Here is a 26,903-nt window from a genome sequence, read left to right as displayed (position 1 = left end):
AACATTAACAAGGGATGTTACTCTAGTGAATACTTTATTATCATCAGTAAATTGTATATCTAGACATCTATATAGAATAGATCTATCTCTATAATAGTCTATTATAGTCCATATAGACATAGATCTAGAACATTTATAGTGAACAAAAAAAGGCCATAGGTATTTTAATCTACATTCTTGTTATATACATAGATCTATATATATAGAATTTTTAAGGACTTAATCTCATTCATGATTAACTTAGACGTCCTAGACTTAATCATGTCTTACTTTATGACTTTATATTGAAGTTCATGCTTATTAACAGTTTATAATTAACGTTTATTATGTTTATAAGTTTATATAATTATATTAATTATAAATAACGTTGACGTCGTTGATTAGCGTCAATTGAAGACAATTGTCAATAGCAAAATAACATTTAATTTAATGTTTATTATCTATAACTATTCTCACTGTATAACTTATATTTAGTCTAAGACTAATATTAATATAGTAATAAGTGTATTAATCTTTGATCTAGATCTATCTATCTACTTTACTAGTGACTTACTAGTCTTTACTCAACTTTACTGTCTATACTTTTTTACTTTACCGTCACTTTATCAGTTTATGGTATTGGTAGACTTTACCTACGCCTACGTACCTAGACCTAGCTCTAGACCCGGGGTCGGCAACCTGCGGCTCGCGAGCCACATGCGGCTCTTTGGATGTGAAGCTGCGGCTCTTTCGTTCCATACGTAAATATTATTTATTTCATCGAATTTTTTTTTTTCAAAAAGTTCTGAATCGTTTAACGAGGATTAGGCACTGATTCTATCTTCAGCCACTTGTACTCGCTTTTCACCACACCCCTTCCCCATTACACGCGTCGTCACTGTAACCAGTCCGTCGGAAGCTCTTGAATGACGCCGTCGTCTGATGCTTCTATGTACGCTTTAATTCGCTTTTGGCTGTGACGTATAGTTTATTGTTTCAGGTAAATGAGTTAGAAGCGAATTATCTTCTCAAAGTTAGAAGCAATCTATAAGTAATGCTGATCTGGGTTGGATACCAGTACGTACCACTAGAAATTGCACAAAAAAGGCAAACCATTTACATATGGTATGTCAAAGATTGCTTTATACGTGCATCTGGAAAATATTTTCATGATTTCGAAAAAAAAAACTTCAACAAAATCAAAGCTAAAACAGTATAAGATAGAATAGCTAAAATGTCTTTAAATGTAACATATTTGCAGGTGGAAGATATTCAATATTCTTCTGTCTTGTCACTTGCTATAGTTGAATTGGCAACATAAAAGACAGGATAAGTTGACGCTTTTGTCATGTATGTCTTCCCAAGTTCCAAAAGAAGAACTTGGATTGCTACCGCTCTGGAGACAAACTAGAGGGGGTGATAGAGCGTATGCCGAGTAAAAATACCTTGAAGACATTAAAATCGTTTAAATAACAACTGATTGAGCCAGACAGGAAAAAATAAAGGAGCAATTACGATTCTTCGAAGCAAAATAAATTGCGAAATTCTTACGTTTCACTGAATAATACACCAAGAAGCGCTTTTTGACCAAACGATTCAGGCCGAAATAGTTGAGGTCATAAGTTTGGTAATCAAGATTGTTAATAGCATCTTGTCAAAAGCACTTAACCATCGTCAGTTTAAAGAATTCTTAAGCGAAATGGAAACTCCATATTACGATCTCCTTCACAATAAAGTGTGAGATGGCTTTCCAAAGGTGTTGAAACGTTTTGGTTTGTGCTTGAATGAATTAAATACATTCCTCAATAAAACAAGATATTTATCACCCTGAATTAGAGAACAGCAAAAGGTTGCAAAATGTTAACTTTACATAACAGCGAACTTAAATGAGCTGAATGTTAAACCACAAAGAAATGGAAACCCAGCCTATGTTTGGGTAGAAGATGTGGCTTCTTTTAAAAAAAAAAATTATTGCAGAAGAGCGGTAATTTACTTTTTTATTTAATGTCTAAAGAACTATCGCGATAATATCAGTGCAACTGTCGACACGAATTACTTCAGCACAGTTACAAAAAATAAATAATTCAAAGATGAATTTGTTGACAGTTTTCTATGACAGTTATAAAGAATTACAAACTAACAAAATCATTCTAGCATTACTAGTAAATCAACATATATAGTAACGAAATCCACATTGATCCATTTGAAATTGATAATTGATTTCTAGAAATGCCATTGAGTGAAAGTAAAACTTTGTGGAGTTGAAAATTTAAAGAGTTGAAAAGCAAGTTGGAAGAGTTGAAAGTCCAGAAATGCATGTACGTAACGCAACAAGTGGACATCTTTAAAAAAATGCCTCGAGTTGATTCGGCGCAAGGAATAATCTTCCAGTCTGCAACATTGAGGTGAAGATGTTGACATTTCGAGTGCTTTATTCGATCTACATATTCGTCCAAGCAAGCTTTCTCTTGCATGATATTATTAAAAGTAAGAAGTCAACAAACAAATGAAAATTAAGAGTCGTGTTTGAAACTAAAAACAACAAGTTATGAGCCAAATGTATACAAATTTTCTAAAACCAAAGCCATCGCTCCCATTGAATTTGTTTAATTGCTTGTTATTGAAGTACAAGTTAGTGTTGCTAATAAATGTTTAACTGCTTTATTTGCTACCAACATAAACAAAGCAATTATCTAATAATGCCATATATATATATATATTATCTACTTTTGCTGTGAAAACACTACTTAGGCCTATATATGAATAAATAAATATTTTGTCTAATGAAAAGATTCTTTTTTTTTTCATTAAAAAAAATAGTAATGTGAGTACTACGTATGGTTGGAAAGAAAAAAAAAACGTTGTGGCTCTTTAAAATGTAAAAAAGTTTGTAAATTGTAATTTTTGGCTCTTCCGACTCGGAAGGTTGCCGACCCCTGCTCTAGACTCTAGACCTAAAATGCCTAGATAGTACTAATAGTAACTAATACTATTAATATTATACTTATAGATTCTTGATGCTATAATAAAGTACTATAAACTGTATAAACAAAACAAAATGGCAAAAAAGGTCTACAGTTGGGGATTGCTGCTTATTTTAGGGAATTGTATTAGCCATATTAGGGGGCTCGCAGATCTAAAATCTAAAGGTTAAGAACTCTTGATCTAGATCTAAATCTAGTTCTTGTCTATATAATAGTATTATATACTAGATCTAGATCTATATTTTAGAGACAACTAGATCTAAATAATCTAATATATAGTATATAAAGCTCCTCCTTCGTGATCGAAGATAAGCACATTTCTCATTTCTTATGGACTCGAAGATGATTGTAAAGTCCAATAGTCACTTTACAAAGCCGACCGCAAATGTAGCATGGGTTGATTTGGTCAGTTGCAGATAGACCTGCTTCTTCTCTCAGCTTTCTGTTGGTTCTGCACTCTTTCACCCTGACTACTCTTCTTGCTTCAAATCTCGAGACTCAGAGACTCACAGCTTTACCCCATGAGGAGCAATCTTATCTTATATAATACAGACATTACTTAAAAAAAGAAGATGATTATGTCCTACGCGTTATGCATATTAACCAATAACTTAAATTTTGCCAAGTCACTGGTTTTAGTGGCTAGCTCAGGCAACCCATTCCATGCTCTAATAGCACTAGGGAAGAAGGAGTATTTGTACACATTTGTCCTAGCATATGGGATGAGGAATGTGCCTTTATCTTTGTGTCTTTCTGAGTATTTTATTAAATTTTTGTATTTGAAGATTATGGTTCAGTGTTTTATCAATCAAGAGCTAGTGCTTCCCAGCTGTGAAAGTTGATATCGTATTCCTTGAAGGACTCTTGAGAGTGTTTTTATAGCGCTTGTATTGGTCTCCCTGGGAGCGCTTTCTTGCAAACAACTCCCTGTACAGAAGTCTTTTTGGAAGGCGATAGTCTGGCATGTGGACTACATGTCTCGCCCATCGAAGTTGGGACCTTTTAACTGTTCATGTCGGACAGCTCTAAGATTTCTTTGTCTGGTTTGTAACCCAGCTTATGGATACTCCTTAGAAAACTTTTACGGTCACATCTATCAAGTACAATTTATTTCCCTTGTTCAGTATCTAACAAAATAATTAATATAATATAATTAATTAACTAATTGTTTTAATTTTTTTTTTATTGCTTCATGTTTTGTCAGGTACTAGAAATAATTGTGCTAAAAATCATCATGATCTGAGATAGGGTATGGGAGAAATAACATGTAAAAAAATTGTACCAGACAGACAGATAGAGTGAGTTAATATATACTTACTTACTTAGGTCCTCCCGCACCATTCAGTGCATCGAGTGGCAAGCTGTCTCCATAAAGATCTGTCATTGGCAATGTCTGAAGCCTTTGGTTAACGAAGGCTGTTATTGGCCCAACTTAATGGGTACCTGACATTAGTTGTGGAAAGTATCTATAAGTTGGTTAATATGCTATACACATGACACAGTCATTAACCTTTGGCCATATAAATTCAGGGTTTCCTGAAAATTAAAAAAATCCCAGTCTTATTTGAATTGCAAACCCGAGACCCCTTGTTTGTCAGAAGCCAAGCGCTTTACTGCTTGGTCACTATGCCTCCAAAGGTGCATTGAGTATATATATAAAATGAATGAATGGCATGAATTAATTTGGGCTCATATTATTGAAGGTCTTCTTTTGGCTCATACATGTAAGTTTGATAACTTTTATCTTAGTTTTGAACATCTATTACTATTAGGTCAATATTTTTTTTACAAAGTTCATATCAATTCCCTCTGTCTGTGTGTTTGTCTGGCCAAAAGTTTTTACACATTATAGATCACGTGTAAATTTTGCGCAATTATTTCTTTTACCTAACAGCACAAGAAGCAATAAAAAAACAAACAATTAGTTAATTAACTATTAAATTACTTTGTTTGGTATGTCAAACAAGGAAAGAAATAGTACTTGACTGGAGTGATGGTATAAGCTGAATAAGTCCCCTTTATAGATTGCCATTTGAGGCTCTGACAAATTTAATTACATGACTGATCCAAACTAATTAATATATAAGCTTTGTTTTTATAAAAATTATTTTTTCGTATTTTGCTTGTCTCTTTATTGTAGTTACTGTCTGTGTGTTACACTGCTTCATGTCACTCTACTTAAGTTTTTATTTATATTCTATCAACTTCAACCTAGTCTGGTGCAATTTTCTCATCATCCCATTATGAAGACATTAAATTGTCATTGAAGTATTTAGTGGGAATTCTGTCTTCTTTAGCTCTCTTTGGTGCCAAGTCTGTCATCTTTGAAATAGTTAAGCTCATCTTGTTGTTGTTTTTTAAAATAAAAACTCCTGTCTACCTAATCCTGTTAATAATATATGTTGACATTATTTATTAAATAGAATAGTAACATTGCATATTTTTTTTTCTCTGTGAACTCCAGTGTCCAGAAGGAATGGGTTCCATAAAAGAAAATGTACTCACTCTTGAGACTTTGAACCCTAATGTGATTGAATTAGAATATGCAGTAAGAGGTCCCATAGTTATAAGAGCAACAGAGTTAGAACGAAAAATAGCAGCTGGTGAAACTTTGCCCTTCAAAAAGGTGGTGAAAGCTAACATTGGTGATTGCCATGCTACTGGACAACAGCCTATCACCTTTATTCGACAGGTTCTTGCGCTGTGCACATATCCTTCACTGATGGACAGCGCCGCTTTCCCTTCAGACGTGAAAGCAAAAGCAAAAAGAATATTAGATAATTGCAAAGGTCAAAGTGTTGGCTCGTATTCTGACAGTTGTGGATTGAGTGTCGTGAGAGAAGATGTTGCAGCATACATTAGTGCACGTGATGGTTTCCCCTCTGACCCCAACAATATTATATTGAGCACGGGTGCCAGTGATGGTATTAAATCAATCTTGCTTTTGCTACTTACTGGCAAAGGAGGCTCAGAGAGAGCTGGAATTATGATCCCCATACCACAGTACCCACTGTATTCAGCTGTCATCTCAGAGTTTGGGGCCTATCCCATTCCTTATTACTTGGACGAGTCTGACAGTTGGTCTTTGAAACTAAGCGAACTGGAGAGGGCCATTGGTGAGGCCAGGCCACAGTGCAAGCCTAAGGCCATTGTGGTAATCAACCCTGGCAACCCAACAGGCTCTGTCTTGAAAAAGGAAAACATACAGGAGATAATCAGATTCGCCAGGAAAGAAAAGCTTTTTTTGCTGGCAGATGAGGTCTATCAGCATAATGTATATGCTGAGGGTGCCCAGTTCTTCTCCTTTAAGCAGGTTCTAATGGAGATGGGAGAACCTTACAATACAATGGAGCTAGCCTCTTTCATGTCTGCATCTAAAGGCTACATGGGAGAATGTGGATTCAGGGGAGGCTATGCTGAGGTAAGTACCATTATTACATTATCAGAAACGCCTTTTATTGATAACTCAATCTAATCCTAATAAGTCTAAGGCTGAGATTTGATTTGAAACTAATAATTCAATGAATTTTTTAAAATGCAGCCAACTTTAACTTTTTATTGAGTTAAATTTACAGAAGGTAACTCAACAAGAAGATAAAGAATGACGGGTTTAATACCAAATGAAAAACACACACCTATACAGCCGTACACTTAAACATATTATCCTTCTTATCTGCCCTACCTAGACAATCGCTACATGTCATGTTCTGAATAGAGTGCTGGAAAACACCATTGCAAAGGCATTACTTTCTGCAGCAGCTCACAACAGCTAAACAAAACTTTAAAAAAAAAATATAAAGGCAATAAACTCTAGCAGTAGGAGCAGAGTAAGAAATCATGTCATCAATATTGAAAAAAAAATTATGTGAAATTGTTTAAAATGAGTTTATTTAAAATAACATTTGTCATTGAATAATTATTTATGAAAATTTGATGTGATTTATTATGAACAAACTTTTTTCTTTCATTTATCAAACAATTTTATTCTTTTTTTTTTTTTTTTTTCACCTTTTTTTCTAATTAAAGAAAAAAAGTCAAATAGAGGGGGGTGATATAATTAAATAAATGAGAAACCATAATAAAAAACAAGTAAAATATTTATTTATATAAAATATATCCCAAAGATATACATCAAATTTCATATTTCTAAAAAAATCATTCAAGATTTTTTTGAGATGTGTGTCCAATGTCCAGTTCCCATGAAGAATTGGCAAGCTGAATAGTGGAATTGTAAAAAAAAACAAACATTTTTTTGTTGCCCTTGTCTGCTTAATAAGTTGTCTGTTTGTTTGTTTCTAGGTTATAAACTTGTTACCAGAAGTGAGGGCACATTATTATAAAAGTATCTCAGCAAAACTGTGTCCACCTGTCATTGGTCAAGCTGTCATTGATTGTGTTGTTAATCCACCAGTGCCAGGTCAGTTATAGATAGAAGCAGGCTAGAGGAAATGCTAATAGTTTGCATTAGAGTTGGTGTTCTACATCTCATTACCATGTGAACATTTTATTGGAAACCATTAATGGTGAAACAAATCTGTGAAAACTGTCACAAATTAAGGAATAGTATTTATTGCCATGGTATTTGACTCTTTCTCTCCTAATTGACTTATTGACGATACCATCGTTGATTTGACCACTTTAATTTATTTTCTGGTTTTATAAACATTAATTTGTGTTACATAAAAACAGCATGGATTCGTATTTAATTCTATAACAAATAAAATATTTTTCTGATAACAAAGTTCTAGGGTTAATCGTAACAGAGAAGTGAACTATGAATTAGCAAATGAAATAATTCAGTCAGATCATGGAGAATAATTAGGGAGAGAAAGAGTTAATTTTTTTTTTATAATAGCACGTAAGACATATTCTAGATTATTAATAGTTGTCAAAGCCTTAGTAATACCAAGCTTCATATCATTCAAATAGTGTTAGTATCATATAGTTTCTCCTTGTAAGTCAAAGATGAGCACATTTCTTATTTCCTATAAACTCAAACTATAAACTCATATATATAGTCCAATCCTTGCTTTAAAAAGCTGGCCACACACATGGCATGGGCAAGTTGGGTCTACTGTAGATAAGTCTGTTTCTTCTCTCAGCCTTTTGTCAGCTCTTGTGTACTTGCATGCTGATCACTCTCCTTGCCTTGTATCTCGAGACTGTGACACTTATGGCTTCACACTATGAGGAGGGATTGAGAGCTAGTGATTCCCAGCTGTAAATATATTTAGAATGTAAATGTTAAATAACCCCTAAGAGACTTGTTAAGATTCTTTGTGAATAGTCAGATTATAGAACTGTTTGTCATGTTTTTAAAGCCTTATTTGTCAGCAATTCATCTTCACTAGCACACACATTTTTGTCCTTCACCTCTGACCCACTGCAATGTTTACTTGAAACAAACAGTTTGTCGTGTGCACAACCTTTCTCTCCATTGTTTAGATTTTTTTGATTTTTTCCCACTAGAGTTCAGCCCCCTATTCTCTGTTGTTTTTCTTGCTGAGATTCAATTGCACTTATTTACTCAGCTCTAGTGTCACATGATCCAGAAACTAAATGAATTAGTTGTTTTTTTTCCCCTTTTGTACTTTTCTGATTTTTTTTTTTTTTAAGTTTGAAAGAGTATGTCAACTAGTTTGTAAACATAGTCTGTCCTTACAGTTTCAGTTTTAAAACGTTTTGGGCAAAAATTAAATCTCTTTTCATGACTCTGAGATCATTTGGTCTGTTGTAGTTAAACTTATGTTTCCCTTACTTCTTACTGCTGTGTTGCCAGAATAATGACTAATTCTTTTTTTTTTTTTTTTTATGCCTTATAAGTCCTAATAATATGACCACCGTGATTCTATATCACTGTCCTTCTGGCAAAGGAATAGTGCTTAATCAGAACCTCAAACTCAGAATCCTCAAGTCTCAAGCTAAACACTTCTTCCTTGCAGTGTACTATCCCACATTAACACACACATTTATACATAAAAAGATTGACTAAATTAGTTGTTAGAGAATCACTTTAAAAACATAGAACCACTCTTACAGTAATACCGCATGTTGTCACACTAAACAAATATTTATATAAACTTTAGGCACATCTACAAGTAATCAGTCAACGCTTGAGTTTGGACCTGTGTAAGTTATCAAAACATATTATGCTGATTTGCATATATATATATATATATATATATATATATATATATATTTCTGTAATAAAGCGCATCTTTGAATTTTTAATTACTAATGCTTTATGATAAAATCATATTACTTTTAAAAAAACTTAAGCTAGAATCAAGCTAAATATTTCGTTGATTAAAATTTTAATTAATGTTTGTAATTTTACAAGGGTTGTTTTTTTTAACTTGAAAATTATTTTTAAACACTTGTAAACCATTGTGACATGAGCTGTGCAATCTAATATTTAAATAGATACAAATTCAATATAAAAATATGTAGAATCTCTAGGATCTTCAGTAAAATGTGAAGTAACTTTAGAACAAAAATGTCTTAGGTTTAACCAAGTAACAGTTTAACAAGAGCAAAATCAACATTTGATGATTAAAATGTTGCAGTTTATTTTGATTAACATTACCTGCCAAATTAGTAAATTTATGTGATACTGTTTTTTGTTTCTTTTGAGGTCTTTTTATTTGACACTTAGATGTTAGATGTTTTATTGCAACATCATTTGCTTGAGTAATCATTAGCTAATATGCACTGCCTTTGAGCTGTCACCTTGTTGGTTTTATTTATTTTTAGCAGCTGCACTTTTTTTTTCCCATAAAAGCATAATAAGAATGTTTTACACAGTTTTGACTTCTGCTGAATTCACTTCCAGTGAAGAACAATAAGTGAATGCTGTACAGTTTTAATTGAAATAAAAATGGTCACAAAAAATATACAGATTGTGTTCCATTCAGTTTTGTTATATTTTATGTGCTAGGTGATCCTTCCTTTGAGTTGTTCCAAAAAGAAAAAGACTTTGTTCTGGCTCAGCTCAAAGAGAAAGCCACCCTTGTCACCAAACTGTTCAACTCTATAGAGGGGATATCATGTAATGAGGTAATTTTGGACAAGCATTTTGTTTTCATCATAGCAGTATTCATTATATATGTTACACTGTATTGCAGTCAAATATTTTCTCTTGACTTGGATAATGTTACTCTTAGTCAATCTGAAACACAATGATACCCAACTTTCCTTTCACCAATTGATTGTTCTTTTTAAGCTAGTAGTGCTAATGTCCTCATAAAACGAAAGAATGGCTCCACTAGGATTTGCATTGAAGACTGTTGTCCTCATGATCTGCTTTTCTCAATGACATGCATTGCTTTTAGGACCCATTAATTATAGGCTTATGAAGGACCTGTAATTTAAAAAATAATTTGTTCCACTAGAGTTTGAATTCGCAAAAGATGTTATCTTAGTCATCTTCAGCTTATATTTTTTTTTTAGGATGCATTAATCGTAGTTGTGAAAAGAGCCTCCCCTAATTCAAAATTAAATTTGAATTTGTGTCTGCTTTTTTTTTTGTTGAAGCTGGTGGGGCCCATGACCTTAGGCCAGAATTATAATACAATGTAAAAAAAACAAAGTAAAGAAAACTTAATGTGCCACTAGGATTTGAATTGATCACTCAGGCTTTTATCCTCTAGACCTACTACTTTGTCACTCAATGCATTGTTTTTTAGCACCCCTAAATCATAGGTAAAAAAAAAGGGTATGTATTAAAACAAATATAATACGCATTTGTGTGTATGTCTCTGTATATATTACATATGTATGTTAAACAACATACATCATAGTTAAAGTGTTGACTTTGTAATTGTATAGCTAAGTAGCTTTGGTGACTTTATTTTATTTCAGATCCACCATGTATATGCACATTTGAATATTTAGCTTTTATTTTGTACTATACCCAAAGTAGACAGCCAGGCCACTCTTACTTTACACCTATTCAACAATCTTCAGCAAACTGAAAATATTCTTACAGGTTACTGCTAATAAGAATCAAGATGTTTCACCGTTTGTTTATATACATGAACAAACTGTCTTTCTCATTCTATTTCTTTCTTCAAATTCAAAAGAGGACATGTGAAACAGAATAGTTCATTCACACTTTAATTTAATATAATTAATTCCCAGCTCTTGTTTTTATTTATTTTTTTCCATCAATTTATTTACAGCAGTTTCTAATATATATAACAAAATATTCTTCATTATCACAGCTAAGTTTTACTTTGCCATGTTCACATTTATAAAACTTTCTTATCTTACTTTTGTGGTGTTGTTTGTTTTTTTTTAAATTGTCTCTTGTTTTTCTTGAGCTAGATGTGAATATATTGAAATCATGACCTCAAAAGGCATTTTTCTTAATTTTGATAGAAAAGTTATCTCGACAGGACAATGCAGTCTTCTTTTGCTAAATAGGTGTCTAAAGTGGGATGGCCAACCTATGGTGCATGCGCCAAAAGTGGCACATTTCACATTGAGAAAAAAAAAATCATGAAAAAGCAAAAAATGTTATCAACTGAATTTTTAGGGGGAAAAAATTTTCACAGGAATTCAATTTATTAGCTATTTTGACTCCCAAATTGACCAAAATGTTTATAAAACATTTGTTTAATGTAATTGTTTGCATTGAATAATTTTTGTGAATATGTAAGCAGTGGCGTAACTAAGGGGGGGGGATGGGGGGGGGAGAATTTTAAAATCCCCCCGGGCCCCCTAGGAGGGGGGGCCCCCAAATGGGTGTCCGAAAATTTATTGTAAATACATAAATTAATATATTTGACTGACAAATAGTATCAACGGGTGTCTTTTTTTTTTCAACATTTATGGATTAAATTTATCACAAAGACTAAACCTAGATCTAGGTCTATCAGTACGTTGACTTTGTTGACATTTTAAAAATATTTTTTCCCACAGAGATCAAAGTTTTTTTTTAAATTTAGTTTTACATTTTAAACCTTGTTGCCACGAATAAAACTGCATGATATACAGCGAATTCCAGGTATCTTGTTACCTTTACTAATAATAGAACTAAATGTCGAGTATTTTATGTCTACACAAATTAACCTGGAATCAAAATTTACAGAATCGAGTATAACAGATCCAAAAGTTATTCTTAATAATGCTAAAATAGTCCATTATTCGGGTGTGGCGTCTATAATTTCAGAATTAAACTTCACACTCGAGTTATTACCCCTCTATTCATCTTTCCTCAATCCAATGGAAACTCTATTTTTATTTCCATCTAATCCTTTTGCTTTCGCACAAAACATAAACAACAAACAATGACGTAATATCATACAATATTAGCACATCATTCCTTTTGAAGTTATTATCACACCCTTCCTTTTAAAGTTCTTAAAAGTGATATCTACTAGCAGGGCCGCCCTAGCATTTGCGGGGCCCTATGCGAAACGGATCACGCGCGGCCTAGTCTGGGTAGGGATGAGCATAATGTCAAAATTATTTTTTTTTGAATTAGAAAATAGGCCTACTTTCGTCTTTGCAATAAATTTTTATCAAATGAAAGCTCGCAATGCCACTTTTTATTTATTGGCACCCCAAAATGTCAATTTCGTCTATTCTTTAGGAGATTTGAATAAATTCAAAAAAAGTTCAGGACTTTATCGTATATTTTGCCTTTCATGAGATTTCCTGGAGGCCCTGGAAAATCAGGAGGTCACGAAAACCCTGTTATTTTATATACGTTATAATGGTTTAATTTAATAATGTACACTTAGAATTAGCGCGGGACCTATGAAAGCGCGGGGCCCACTGCCACCGCATAGGCTGCAGTGGCCTAAGGCCGGCCCTGTCTACTAGGAACTTTAACAATTCGTCCACTTCTGGTTGTCTTGATTGGCACAACAAGTTCTCTAGACGTTGGTCTATAACTGTCTGTTTCGTTTGTTCCAATTTTGCAGTTCATTGTCTCTCCGGTATCATAGTACTCACAGATGTCTTCATCGAAACTCTTATTCAAAAAGCGTTGATTTCTTCTGTATGTTTTTGATGTAAGATCTGGATGCTGAATGTTTTTTTTTATGATAACTGCTTTCTGCCATGTTTGACCTAGACGAACTCTCCGACAGAATAATCTTTAGGTAGTCTTGCTTTTGCATTGTATTTCACTTTTCTTTTCATCCCTCGTTCATTGAGTAATGTCTCTGCATTTTCAGCTACCGATGGTTTCAATAGTTTGGGATCAGTTGGAATGATTCCCTGAGTCTTCTACTCGTCAGCAGTTGTGATGGTTAATACGGCAGTCCGCTTATCGGAGTATTTCTATACTCGAGCATAACGAGATATGGATCTTTCCCACTTTTGTATCCTCTGAATCCTTTTTCTTGCGCACAAAACATAAACAACCAACAATGACGTAATACCATATAATATTAGCACAGAATCTTCTTCATGCAGTGGAAAATTAAGAATTTTTTGCCTATCTTGAATTCTGGTCAAAGCTCTTGCGCCCAATTAATATAGTTCAGAAGAAACTACAAAAGTCTGGACTGCATATATGGGAAGCTGCTAAAGAAATTAGTACCCTTTCATGCTTTCTGCAAAATGATGAGAAACTGACAAAAAACCAATCCATCGAAAAAGCAAAAGAAGGTAGTGAATGCTATGGATTCCCTGTAATCGAAACAACCAGAAGAAAAAAAAGACTTGATGGGAAGTTGAGTTCTAATGTAGGACTGTCAATAGAACTGCAATTCAAACGTGTTGCGACAGAAGTGCTGGACAGATTTCATATGGAGATGAAGAGCAGATTTCAAAGGTTGGAAAGAAAATGGATACCTTTGGGTTTCTTCTTGAACCAAGACACCTGTTAGATGAAGACCCGCTTATGACAAACTGTGCTACTTTTCCTGTTTGTATGATGAAATAAATGGCAAATCGCTTTTTCAATGATGTCATTGATGCACGAGCACTATTCATCAACAAACCAGTAATACAATCACCAATAGACATATTGAGGAAACAGGCTTCATATGGTAATTACGTGTGCTCAAACTTTGCAACCTCCTCAGAATACTGCTAACTCAGGCCACTTCCATTACGTCATGTGAGAGATCATTCTCAAAGCTTAAGTTCATCAAAAACTATCTCAGGAGCACAATGACGCAAGAAGGCTTATCATGGTTTTAATGTCAGTGAAGTCACAAATACTAGAAAGTATCGTTGTAGTTGATGTTATAGATGTCTTTGCTGCACAGAATGCACGACGTGGAGCGATATCAATTTAGATTTGTCACTTGTGCATTATTAAACTAATAAATAAAGGTATTATTCATTAAAAGAGTCTTGATTACTTTTTGTTAAGTTTACTGATATACTGAACCAATTGGATTTGGGGCGTATATATTTTTGCGTACATTATCCCATGTCATATGTCGAATGTCAAAATGTAAGGGGCCCCCAAAGAGGTCAATCCCCCCGGGCCCCCAAATCCCTAGTTGCGCCCCTGTATGTAAGCGCTTTCTTTTCATTAGCCTCGGACATTTTTTATGTTACCTATTTAAGCTTTTCGTTTTTAGAAAAAAACGTGACAATTTCAACATTCTTATTGGCTTTAAGTCACTCTAAAGAAAAACCAGATGGTCAGACATATTTGAGGAACAAAGTTATTTCTAGGAAATCATCAAATAAATAAAATTAACTAATGTAATCTAAGCCGTCAATGACTGGTAGAGCTACTGGAACTGTCATCTTGCTTATGCCTGTCAGATACTGATCCGAGCAAGCGTTTTCATTTATGAAAAAGATCATAAACAAACTGAGATCAGGAAATTAACTCTTAATATTAGAGATGTGGTAAAAGCAAAGCACATTTTAAAAATTTGCTAATTTAATTTAAAACTGCTAACAGTATTCATTAATTATAATTAGCTTATAGGTCATATAGAGATAATCCATTAAAATTATAAATGCAAACAAAAAATGTTAACAAAGACAGACTTGATAAGTAAAGCTGTTTTTTTCTTAAGTCACATAAGAAGTTGCAAAGGGAAAAGATACATCTCTTGAGGCATAAAACGTCACTGAATTTAGTATGTGACAAAAAGTATCTGAACAATAGAACCAGTAGTAAGTCAAGACAAAAGCATTGTTCATATCAGTTGAACCTCTACAGTTCATACAAATCTAATTAGAAACCTAGAACTGTGTTTATGTAACAAAATATTGTGAACCATTCCAATTCAACGAAACAGATAGTAGAATTCAAGGTTGTCTGATACCTTCCCCTACTTTTTCTTCTTTTAATGACCCTCCCATACCTACTTTAGCCGTGAATTCTACTGCCTGCTTCATTGAACTGGAATGGCTCACTTTATTATGCCATCCTGCAAACTGCACTATTTTTTATTTGTTTGATGTGTTTTGTAGGTTACTTCAGAAATTAAGATTATTACGTCCAAACCTCTTGCAATATGAAAGGGGAGGGAATCTGGCTGGGTTCAAATTCCCAACCTTCTGGATGACAGTCCAAAGCGTATCCCCACAACCAATTTAAACATATCTAATATTAGCAAAATATCTAGGTTCTTCTCATTATTGCAACATTCAATTGATCTAACAAGTTTCCTGGCTAGTAATCTATTATAAGTCCTACTAACCAATTGTTTGTTTCCTTTACTTCTTTTTGAATCTAGTGGTTTTTATACTTTGCTCATTTTGCATATTTATTATCAGGTCAGTGGAGCCATGTATGCCTTCCCAAGAATCTATTTACCAGAGAAAGCCATTCAGGCAGCTAAAGTAGCTGGCCAGAGTCCAGATAGCTTCTACTGCTTTGCTTTACTAGAGGAGACTGGCATTTGCACAGTGCCAGGCAGTGGGTTCAGACAAGCTCCAGGCTCTTTTCATTTTAGGACCACCATCTTACCACAGGTAATGTCATATTTGTACACAATCAAAAAGTTTGACTCAACCCTTTAATCCAATGGAAATCAGAGAGACATATTGTAAAAATGCATACGGCAGATAAATTAGTAATGTAAAATGAGTAAAGCATTTTCATCACATTCTAAAACTTTTAATAATGACTTTCCATTTTACATTCCTTCCTTTTAATTTTTAGCCCTTAATATCTTTTGAATCCTAGGGCTTGCAACCTTTTTAACAAAGTTTGTCCTATGTTGGAGGTGTTGTGGCTGAGTGGTAAGGCACATAACTTCTGAACTGAGGGGTCCCAGGTTTGAATCCTGGTGAAGACTTTTTTAAAAATTTCGGGATGTTTAGGGCACCTTTATGTCCACCCAGCTGTAATGAATACCTGACATTAGTTGAGGAAAAAGTAAAGGCGGTAGGTCATTGTGCTTGGACATGACACCCTTGTTAACTGTGGGCCACAGAAGTAGGTGACCTTTACATTGAGCTTACGGTTTGAAAGGGGAACTTTTACTTTTTTTATCTTGTGTTGTTTTTTCCCATTTGACTCTATATATGCAATATATGTACTGTAATGCTTCTTTCTACACTTTGTGTTTTATGAGAATTGGCTTAGAAGAAAATTCTTTGATAAATTTCTCAAATATTTTCAGGTGGAAGAGCTGACTCAGGTGTTGACCAAGTTTAAAGAGTTTCATCTTAATTTCCTGGCAAAGTACAAATAAATGGCACTAAGAAAGATGGGATGAAGGAAACAGATGGCGCCATTGGCTTTCAGACAACACTTCTGTTGTATATAATAAACTCTGTTTCCAATCTATTTTTTTCTATTGCTAATGTATTCTATACTTTTGCTTGATGATTTTTCTTGATTGATTATTTTGAACAGAGAAATAGATTAATTAATTTGAATAAAGAAATAGATGAATTTATGCATTTCAACATTCTATTTTATTTCATTGCTATGTCTGTTGGGACATTGTTAAAAAGATTTTTTTATTTATTTTTAAAACATTGAAGATAGTATTTTTTTAAAACTATCTTCAATGTAAAATGTTTATATTTATTAATTAAGATATTGTCCGATACAGATAAACATAATAACTGAAATCCTTTTTAATTATTTATTTTATTGAAATCGTTAAAAAAATTGTTTTGTCTAATTAACTAAAATAATTATTTATATACTGTGTGTTCTCAGTAAATCAGAATAGTAATGTATTCTTCAGATGTATGACTTTATCATGTTTAAAAAATGTTTGAATAATAGAATTGCAGTGAGCTTACCACTACTCTCTTATTGATGCATGTTAACAGTTGCTGTGTTAAATTTACTAACTTGGATCGCCATAATTGCTTTAGAAATAAAGTTTTAATTAGCCGAATTTATAAAGGCATCGGCTTGGTGACATGGAATGAGTTTGAAGCCCTGTTATTGACAATGAATTTACTTTGGATTTCATTACACGAGTCCATGCAGTTTAAATGAACACCACATATCTGTTGGAGACCTAAAATAGTGTAGCTCTCTTCTAAAGAAAGGCTTTAAAAACATGTTTACTTTTCTTCACTGCTCTATATAACTTTATATCATTGTGGAAAACCTTTTTTTGTTTTTCACATTGGGTGATGGGTTTTAAAAAAAACTTGTAACCTAAATTAGATTCTTGTTGTATGTTTATGCTGTAAAAGACTTCATGTTTTCTGACTAATAGTTCTAGTACAATAGAAATTAGTTCAAGTTGGTTGCACCTTAGATTCTTGCCCAAGTTTTTATACTCAGCTCTATATAGTGTCATTACTAAATGTTTGTTGAGATGTAGTGTCACTTACAGACTGATGTTGTGCTTTGTTTTTGTTAACCATTTTTTTAAAGTGATTGAAGTAGAATAACAAGATTTGGAGCATTAGGGAGGATGTCTGTTGTTGTATTGATTTCAGTTTTTAGACACTTGAGAATGATTGCCTGAATTGTGAAATGTATGTCTAGTCTTGAAATTCCTTTCGGTGTGCTGCAACTTCCTGCAAGCTCAGCAAAGACGCAATAATTCATTATCTGCGGCACTTAAATAACCACTTTGATTTCACAATTTCTCACATATTTTTTTTACGCGAATCATGCTTTTAGTCAAAATATATTTATTTTAAAAAATAGTAAAATGTTATCTAAGCTCCAAATATATAAAGTTTTCAATTTGTTTATGATTATATTACATATTTTAGTATTTACTTTGTGATTTAAAAAAATAAATCTTTCAATTGCTAATGCTAAAACCAAATGAATATTTGGTAGCTTCCATCAAAGAAATCAAAATATCTGACAGATTTTATATATAAATCATGTATATTTGACATTATTAAGCCTTGAAAGATATTGGTCTCTTGTGATTTTCATTCAAGTCTATTATTTAATTAATTTTGCTTTAAGTCATGTCTGGTCTACAATTAACTAATATAATTGTTTGCATTTGTAAAGTCAAAAAAATTTCACTAAGTCATTTTTTCAACACCTACTTTATATTCTACACAAACCAAAATAAACTTATCAAAGTAAGAAGATGTCATTTATACATCTACCTTTTGTTAAAGGAGCTTTTCCTTTAAATGTAATCATTGTACCAATGTTTTATAGGCTCTTATATGAATTTATAGCTTTATAGACTCAAGGTAAGCATGATAGTAATTTTAAAATGGCCTGAATCTTGAAGAGGAAAACAGAACTATCACCCCCACCATCTCATCTATAGAATTCCTGCACCATAAAAGCTCCTAACAATGCTTAGATAAAGTTATAAAGGCTAGACATTGTGCCTGCTGGCCACAGAAAAAATAACTGTTTTATATCTTTACTTAAATGTAAAAATACATTTCATTCATCTCTATGTCTTTTGCTTTTTACATTTTTTCTCACCTTTTTGAAATGTTTACTTCCCCTTTTTTTTTTTTATTAAAGTCTTGATAGGGACTTTTTAATGATAGTTTATGACCTTCAAGTTCCCCTTTCAGACCTTGTGATCTATAAGGCAGATGATGTAAAGGTCACCTGTTTCTGTGGCCCACAGTTTATTGTTATCACCTTAGTTCATCCTTATTGAAGACTAGAGGTAGATCAATTTGTCAATGCTTGTTGTCATGGGATGGCAATGCACTTCTTACTCAGAAAAGTTTAGCATAAAAATGGCTTGATTGGCAGAGATGTTTCCACTCAGATGCTGTATTACTTGACTGCTAATTTTTTTTTGTCAACTTTCCATCCATATTATTAAAGCCTTAAATGTTTTTAGTTTCAACTATGCAAATTTTATTTACTATAGTTTTGTTTCTGGTGTACATTTTGTTATTATTAATACATGAATACACAACAAAACCACCGTCTACTACATGTGATAAGTAACTGATTATGAAAATGCATTTTATTTTTAATTTCTTTTTTTTTCAAAGTGATAACAGACCATGGAAGTCAGGAGAAATTAAGTTAAAAAGTAACTTAAATTAGAAGTAATTTTAAAGAAATTTAAATTGAGTATTTGCATTTAAAGAAAACACTTCATCAAAATTAAATCAATTCATAAGCTACTTTTTCTTTTTCTTATAACTTTGCATTGAACAAGACTTTTGCCACTTTATTTTACTAAGTTCAAAATCACAAATTGGCTTCTATGATTGATGTACTAGACATATATAATAGCCTGAAAGTATTATTATACATGTTTTTTAAAGAAAACTTATTCACAATAATTCAATTATTCTTTTACAAATTCTGAGCTAGTCTCTTTAAAAAAATATTTTTAAGACAAAAAAACTAAACATTTCTGAGTAAATTCAATTAGAAAATGTTTATTTTTTTTTGTTTTCTTAAAAGTATTTTTTTGTTTGCATTCCCGTTGTGTTATTTTTAAATCTCGTATACCTACAGACTTTTCTTTAATAAGAAATTGTTGGAGAAACTAGTTTGATAAAGGCTTGAAAGAATGAATCATTTTAAATGAACTGAGTCACACATTTTGATTTTGTGGAGCAACATAGGAGATAGTATAAAATAGAACTTGAACAAATTATAGTAAGACTTTCCCAGGTTGAAATAATGTAGGATAACTGAGCACATATAAATGACAATCAAATAAAACTATTTATGCATTTCAGTATCTCAGCCATCTCCAAAACACTCCTCTGAAAACTTGATGCTGCCATGTACCTCTTATATATAATATAAATATATATTACTTTTAGTTAGGCTGTTTCGAAATATGAATGTGATATTTAGAGCTGAAATATTTTATTGTATTTAGTGCTGCTGTTGTATGGTGGTCTACTTCTTTGTCCTGTCTGGAAAGTTTCTTGCTGTTATTTATTTATTTATTTTTTTAAATTTATTACTTTGATAGGCTTTAAAACTTTTGGAAACTTTAACCAATTCATTGTAATCATTTGCTGCAATTTTGTAAACAGATGACACTACTAGAGTGCTGTGTTCTATTTATAGTCTAGTCACCCTTTGCCTATTGGAAATGTTTAGTAAAAATCCAAACACACCCTGTGGACTCTAGAACGTTTATTTTTCTTACAACTCTTTTTTTTTTCTTTATTAGCTCTTAAGCTCTGAAACTCTGTCCCACTCTTAACTTTTACATAGTTCCTGTTTTTCAAGAACAAAATTAGACCTGAGGGTCATAAGATACTAGTTAGTTATGTTCTTAATTATTTTACAAGCTTTTTGCTCCAGTCAGAACTTCATAATCTCTGCTTATAGATGACATTATTCCTGGCTGATTTCTGTTTTGTTTTAATAAGCATATTGATCTTTCATCATAATTATTAAAAGTGTTATATTATAGATTCAATAATCTTATTTTATGTTATTTGAATTGGTTTACATTTGCTTTTTTGTTTATTTTTAAGATCCCAATTTAAAAATTATTTTTTTTTATAACCTTTGAATGTTAGTTTAATCAGTACTTTTTACTGTTTCTGTGTTGAGGTCACAATGACCTAACCATGACCTGCTTGATAAGAGTAAAAGTAATAAGCTACATTACTTCCTCATTGTCAGCATGTTTTAAAACTTAGTTACTGAATTCAATGCATAGTTTCTGACCATGTGTTTATGTAAGACATGATGGGATGGCTAACTAGAATCATTTCATTCCATTATATTCAAAAATATTTCCAGTTTCTTGAAGACATGGGTGACCACTAGAGTATTGATAAACTGCATGTTCCTTGAAGACATGGGTGACCACTAGAGTATTGATAAACTACATGTTTCTTGAAGACATGGGTGACCACTAGAGTATTGATAAACTACAGGGTTAGTTATATATCTCTGTTTCCAAACATGTCCTTCCAATCAGGAGTTACACTCAGGAAAAATGGACAATTTGCTCACACAATAACAATGGGTATCTAGCACCTGTTGAGTAAAACTATTGTTGGCTTCACCTTAGGCGGGCTCACATAGGTCTCACCAGCCACATATGAGGCTCAAAACCCTAGTGCTAAATCCTCTTGTTTACCATAGATTTAAGGATGATTCAATTACCTTTATGCCGTTGGACCTCTAAAAATAAATTGTGTATCACTACATTTGTATTACATGGTATGACCTGGGTGTAATTGTGCCTGGTTATCAATGTTGACTTTGTCATTGACTTCCTGATTAGTTTAGACTTTGTGTCTTGTTGACCTAGTTGCTGAAACATGTAGACCTGTAGTGAACAGTTTCTAATGTTATCTGTTGGTTTCACTTCAGATATAAGCGAGGAACTGTTTGTTTTGTCTTCTATAGATTTATGTTGTTATGTTGTTTGTATCAATTTGTCTTTCATATACATGTCAATGGTAGCTAATAAATACACTGATGGGGTAACCATCACTATCAAACTGTTTGCCAAATGTAGAGAATAATGTTTTATTCAGCGATTAAAAAGGTTGAATGCATTATTTGAAGGAACAGACAGGCAAGCCTCCCAGTTTAAATCCTCAATTTAGTAAAAGCAATGGTTTTGCTACGTGTGAATGTTAACTGTCACCAACTTCTGCTGGTCAGTGACATCAAATGAAATAATTTAGTATTTTATTATATATTAGTTATTTTATTTTTATTATATATTATTTTTGGCTTTTTTGCTCCAGTCAGAACTTAATAATCTCTGTTTATAGATGGCATTAGTCCTGATTGATTTTGTTTTGTTTTAATAAGCATATTGATCTTTCATCATAATGATTAAAAGTGTTATATTATAGATTAAATAATCTTATTTTGTGTTATTTCGCTTAGCCTTACAATAATTGTACTTCAACAAGGGACACATTAGCAAATCATTTGTTTGTGGACTCATGTGACCTTCTACTACTTCTGCTCAGTTACTCAAGAGCAGTCACTTGGGTATCATGTTGAGGCTGTACTTTTAGGATACATTATTATCTGTCCTTTAGTTAGAACTTTGATCTTGTAGAGTAGATACCAATTAATGTATTACATTTTCCGCTGTTTTAGAGAGTGGTGTTAATGTGGCCTCGTACCAACATGGGATGGTATCAGGTTGTGGTTTGCTAACAGCATGTAGTGTGTATCTCTGATGTATTCAGTTTCACAATAAAAGCTTTCGATGAAAATTTCTTCTTTTACATGTTATAAAGTGTATGACAGAAGTTAGTCTGTTTCTTGTCTGTTTGTAAGTCTCAAGATTATGTTGTGGATATTTTACATTTATACAATTAATTTTTTTTTTAAATTGCTTCTTCAGGGAATGGCTTGTCAATGTGTTAGTCCACGAATGATCTGTCTTTGTTGAGATCAAAGCTACGTTTGATCAATCAAAACATGGCAAACAAGCCTTTCAAGAAAAGACAACAGATGGTTATACTCCACACACGAAGACAACAGATGGTTATAATCCACACACGAAGACAACAGAAAGAACACTTCTATTCACAAATACATACACACACCCCGTTAACCTTCCAACCTACCCGCAACAAGGCCACGTCTCCAAGCCCACCACTTACAAGTCACAAAAGCCATTTCATCAACTCACCAAAGACCAACTTATTTGTTACACGACTTTCACTTGATCAGAAAATAACTTGCTACAACTAACTTGAAACTTCTTTAACAAGTCATTTCACCAACAGTACATGCACTGACTGACTTGCTACATTAGACTTGAAACAACGTAACTTTTAAAAAGTCATTTCAACAACAGCACTTGCACTTGCTGACTTGCTGCAACCAGCGCCTCGATGTCTCATACCTAATTCATGTACACTATTTACACGTTCACTCAATTCAATACAAGGTACAATAAGTGAACTATTCTATCTGGGACACTTTGTTTTTTATAAAAAAAAAAAAAAAAAAGTATTTTAGATTTTGCTTTTTAAATTGCTCCTCTCTGGTTGACTGGTTTATCTGCCAGGGGAAGGGGGTGTAGTTCAAGCTCTGGGGATAGACTAGAGTTCTCTCCACTTACTCCATTATATTTTCTCTCCAATGATGACCTTTTAGTGCTGCTGTTTCATCTTTTATTCTTCCCAGCTGTTTAGCTTCAACGTACTTTTAGTGCTGCTGTTCCATCTGTTAGTCTTCTCAGCTGTTTAGCTTCAACGTACTTTTAGTCGTGAAAGAAACTGCCAACTGTAAGTTAAACAAGGGGACACTGCGGCCTCTTTTTGACTCTCTACTGTGTGCTAACAAGGCTGATCCATTGCTGGACAGATGGGCTCTGACTTGTGTCCCCGTCACGTTATAGTCACATCCCATGACCTGTACACTTTGGGCGGTTACTTTTAGTTTTTAATCAACTACTGCAGGGGTGGGCAACCTTTTTGGATCGAGGGCCGCATTTCTTTAAATTTGGGAATTGCGGGCCGCATATGTATATACAACTTAGAAAGATACTCTAGCTAATTTTTTATTCATAGTTACACTGTATTATATTCACGTTTCTTTTTTTCCACACTCCACGTTAAGGAATTGCAAAAAAAAGTTAGCAATTTTTTAAATCAATTATTTTTTTTTATTGCTGTTGTCTTTTTATATTACAATAACCCATTAATATACAGTTGTACTTAATGTGCAGTATTTTACTTTTTACACTCGTGCATAATGTTCCGGAACTGTGGAACTAGCTTGCTAGTTGTTACCCTTGTGACTGCTGTCAAATTACAGTCATTCAAAATCGACCAGTAATTATAATTGTTTAGTCCCCCCCCCCCCAAAAAAAAAAATGCTTGTTCACTGGATGAGACAATATATGTTCCCGAAGCTAAATGTCGGGACGAGCAAAACGTGCCCGTTTGGAGCATCACCAGAGAGTGCTGACCATGTCCTTCAATGTTGCATACTAAATCAGAGACCCGAACAGGACTCTGGCCAATATAGAACCAAAACTATTCGGAGAACTGCCTGATCTGGAAAACATTGCGCGGTTCATCTTAGATACTGTTCTGAACCCTCCAACATGTAAAATGGGAACAAAGAGGAAGAAGAACAGATATATGTGTACACAAATAATGTGAACAGCAGCACATTTTGTAAAGTGTTGACATACAGATTCTGGCACTCATAAGACTCCTGTGGAAGTACTGACTGGAACTTCTCTTTGCTCGGAGTCATGTCCTCTGGAGCTGATTCAGCTTCTGTGCTAAATGGTGAGCTTATCGTATTGGAAACTGGTTCTTGACGTCTTAAAATTTGCTTTTATAAATTGCAAAATTAAAGAATCTCAATAGGTGTTGTACACTAGAAATAATTTCACCTTTCAGCAAAGGAAAATGACATAACCTGTTTTCTTTTGCTTGCTTGTAGAAATGGGAGAGCCTTGTTTGAAAAGATTTAACATCCATTTACTTTTCATATGCAAGGGGCTCATTGCAATGATGAAACATGAAATCGTCTTCCACTCTTCATTAGAAATATTGGTAACAAAGTCACAGTCAATGTTCTTCAAGTAATAGAACAATTTCTTCCTTTAGATTTTATAGTGTTCTCGTTTACCTTGCCCATGTTAAGATAGAGGAAATATTGGATTACTTTGTTCATAATCGAAATTACCTGTGGTTGATACCCCTAGCTTTATTAAGTTTGATTATAATTATTACAGAACTTCAGAAATTGAAATTTTATGCAGCTTTGTGCAAACTTTCCTGTTTAAAGTTTATGGTTGGGGTAATAACCCCCTCCCACACCATTTTACTCAGTCAAAGATCGAGCTCCACCAGTTGTCACCCTTGCCATCTTGTTCCAAGCATACCCAACATTCAACAAAGTTCTTCATAGCATTGAATAAATACTGATCAGAGATTGTGTTTTGATTGGAGTTTATTGATGTATAGCCAATAAGCATAAAGTCTTCGTTTGCTTCAAACTTTTTATAATGACAGTTTCAATAATTTATATTTATATTATTTTTAATATATTTGCATTTTTATAAGTATATACTGTGGGCACACCTGACTTCTGTAGGTGTCGGCGGGCCGCATAAAACACTCCGGCGGGCCGCATGTGGCCCGCAGTCCGTAATTTGCCCACCCCTGAACTACTGTAATAAAAAGATGCATTTTTAATAAATAGTATGGAGCGTGTTGCATGAATCAGACAGGAAAACCAATGAATTAGCAAAGTTTAAGTCCCTAATTAACATGCATGACTAAATTAACACCTGGATATATGAAAGACGTAATTATCTTGTTTGGAGGAAAGTGTCAGTTATAAGATAATAGATGACAGTAGGCTTACTGCAAACCTTGTGAATTGAAGAGTTCAAAGTTCACATCCCAATGGGAATTAGAGTTGAGAAAGTTGGGGGTTTTTTTTATTGCATCACGAGGAGATTTAGCATCATGTACCCCTTTGTTCCATTGGAATTCAGCATTATATAATAATACTGTGTTAGCTCGTTTTCAATATGAATAATTAATGTGCATTTAAATAACAACAGCAAGGGAAATAAGTGATAAATAGTCCAAGCTTCATTATTATATCAGTTATCTACCTTTTCCACCAAATAAAAACTTCATATAAAAATTGTAAAAGATTTTAAAAGAAATAAAAGCTTTAAAACAGTGTGTTAATTGATCTAATACGGCCATAAAACCCAAAATATAAAATACGTTTGCGTTACAATGCGTCTTTACTTTTGTACCGCCTTACATTCTATCATTAAAACAGTACTCTAAAGAATGAAACACAGGACTAGCTAGAAACACACAGGATGAAGGTTACAGTTCACTCTTGTAAACCATGAAATGTAGTTGGTAAAGTTAATATACTACATAAATCCTGCTTATTTAATGAGGATGTGATATGTGAAAAGTGGAGGGGGATATCATTACAGATAAGGAACTAGGATCCCTGAACTAACTTGACCTACTTACTTACTTAGACCTTGGTCCCTCCCTCCGTTCGGCGCATTGAGCGGCAAGCTTTCTCCACAAAGATATGTCACTGGCAATATCTGAAGCCCCCTGCCACCTCGTGTCCACTGTTCTGAGGTCCTCTGCGAAAATGTGGCGCAAATTTATACGAGAACGTTCCTGTTTGCGCTTTCCTCGTATTGGCCCCCATGTCATTGCAACCCTTGGTATGCGTAGTTCATTGAACTAACTTGGGATTCCAAAATATGGTTCCCAGGAATCTGCCAGGCCTGACAAGAGCGAAAACGAAAAAAAAACAACAACAAAGCCTTACAAAGGGAGAGCAGCAAGGAGGGCAACATGTTAGAAAGAAGAATTTAAAAATACGAAGTAATCTTCAGATGCTGGGCTTACGAGGTATTGTAGGAAAAATGTCAGTAAGGATCTGGATTTACTTATTTATATCAAGTATCACATTATTCAGAATAATATCGGGTTGTTCATCGATCTCTCCAGAAAAACATTTTTTTTTTCGGATTGTACTTTGTGAGAAAATGTCCCCCAATCTATCCTCTCCCCTCACGCCGATCAAAGGGTATAAATTGACATATGAAATGCGTAGGACGTAATTATCTTCTCTTTTGAAGTAACGTCTGTAATAATAATAATAATTTTTATTATCCA

General features: G+C 33.4%; 1 protein-coding gene across 2 annotated transcripts; it reads left to right on the top strand.

Moving 5' to 3' along the window:
• Positions 1–22,478, top strand: LOC106067572 (alanine aminotransferase 2-like). 2 transcript variants are annotated; one of them, XM_013226762.2, is made up of 6 exons: positions 1–159; positions 5,428–6,384; positions 7,263–7,380; positions 9,901–10,019; positions 15,666–15,863; positions 16,517–22,478. In XM_013226762.2, exons 2-6 carry the CDS (start codon positions 5,440–5,442, stop codon positions 16,586–16,588), a joined length of 1,452 nt encoding a protein of 483 aa, XP_013082216.2. In that variant the 5' UTR covers positions 1–159; positions 5,428–5,439; the 3' UTR covers positions 16,589–22,478. The 2 variants fall into 2 exon arrangements, with proteins under 2 accessions (XP_013082216.2, XP_055882040.1); XM_056026065.1 differs by lacking the exon at positions 1–159 and adding an exon at positions 3,832–4,006.
• The last annotated feature ends 4,425 nt before the right edge of the window (positions 22,479–26,903 follow it).

Source organism: Biomphalaria glabrata, chromosome 4 (genome assembly GCF_947242115.1).
Source record: "Biomphalaria glabrata chromosome 4, xgBioGlab47.1, whole genome shotgun sequence".
Lineage (NCBI taxonomy): Eukaryota > Metazoa > Mollusca > Gastropoda > Planorbidae > Biomphalaria > Biomphalaria glabrata.
This window is presented reverse-complemented; position numbering and strand designations above follow the sequence as displayed.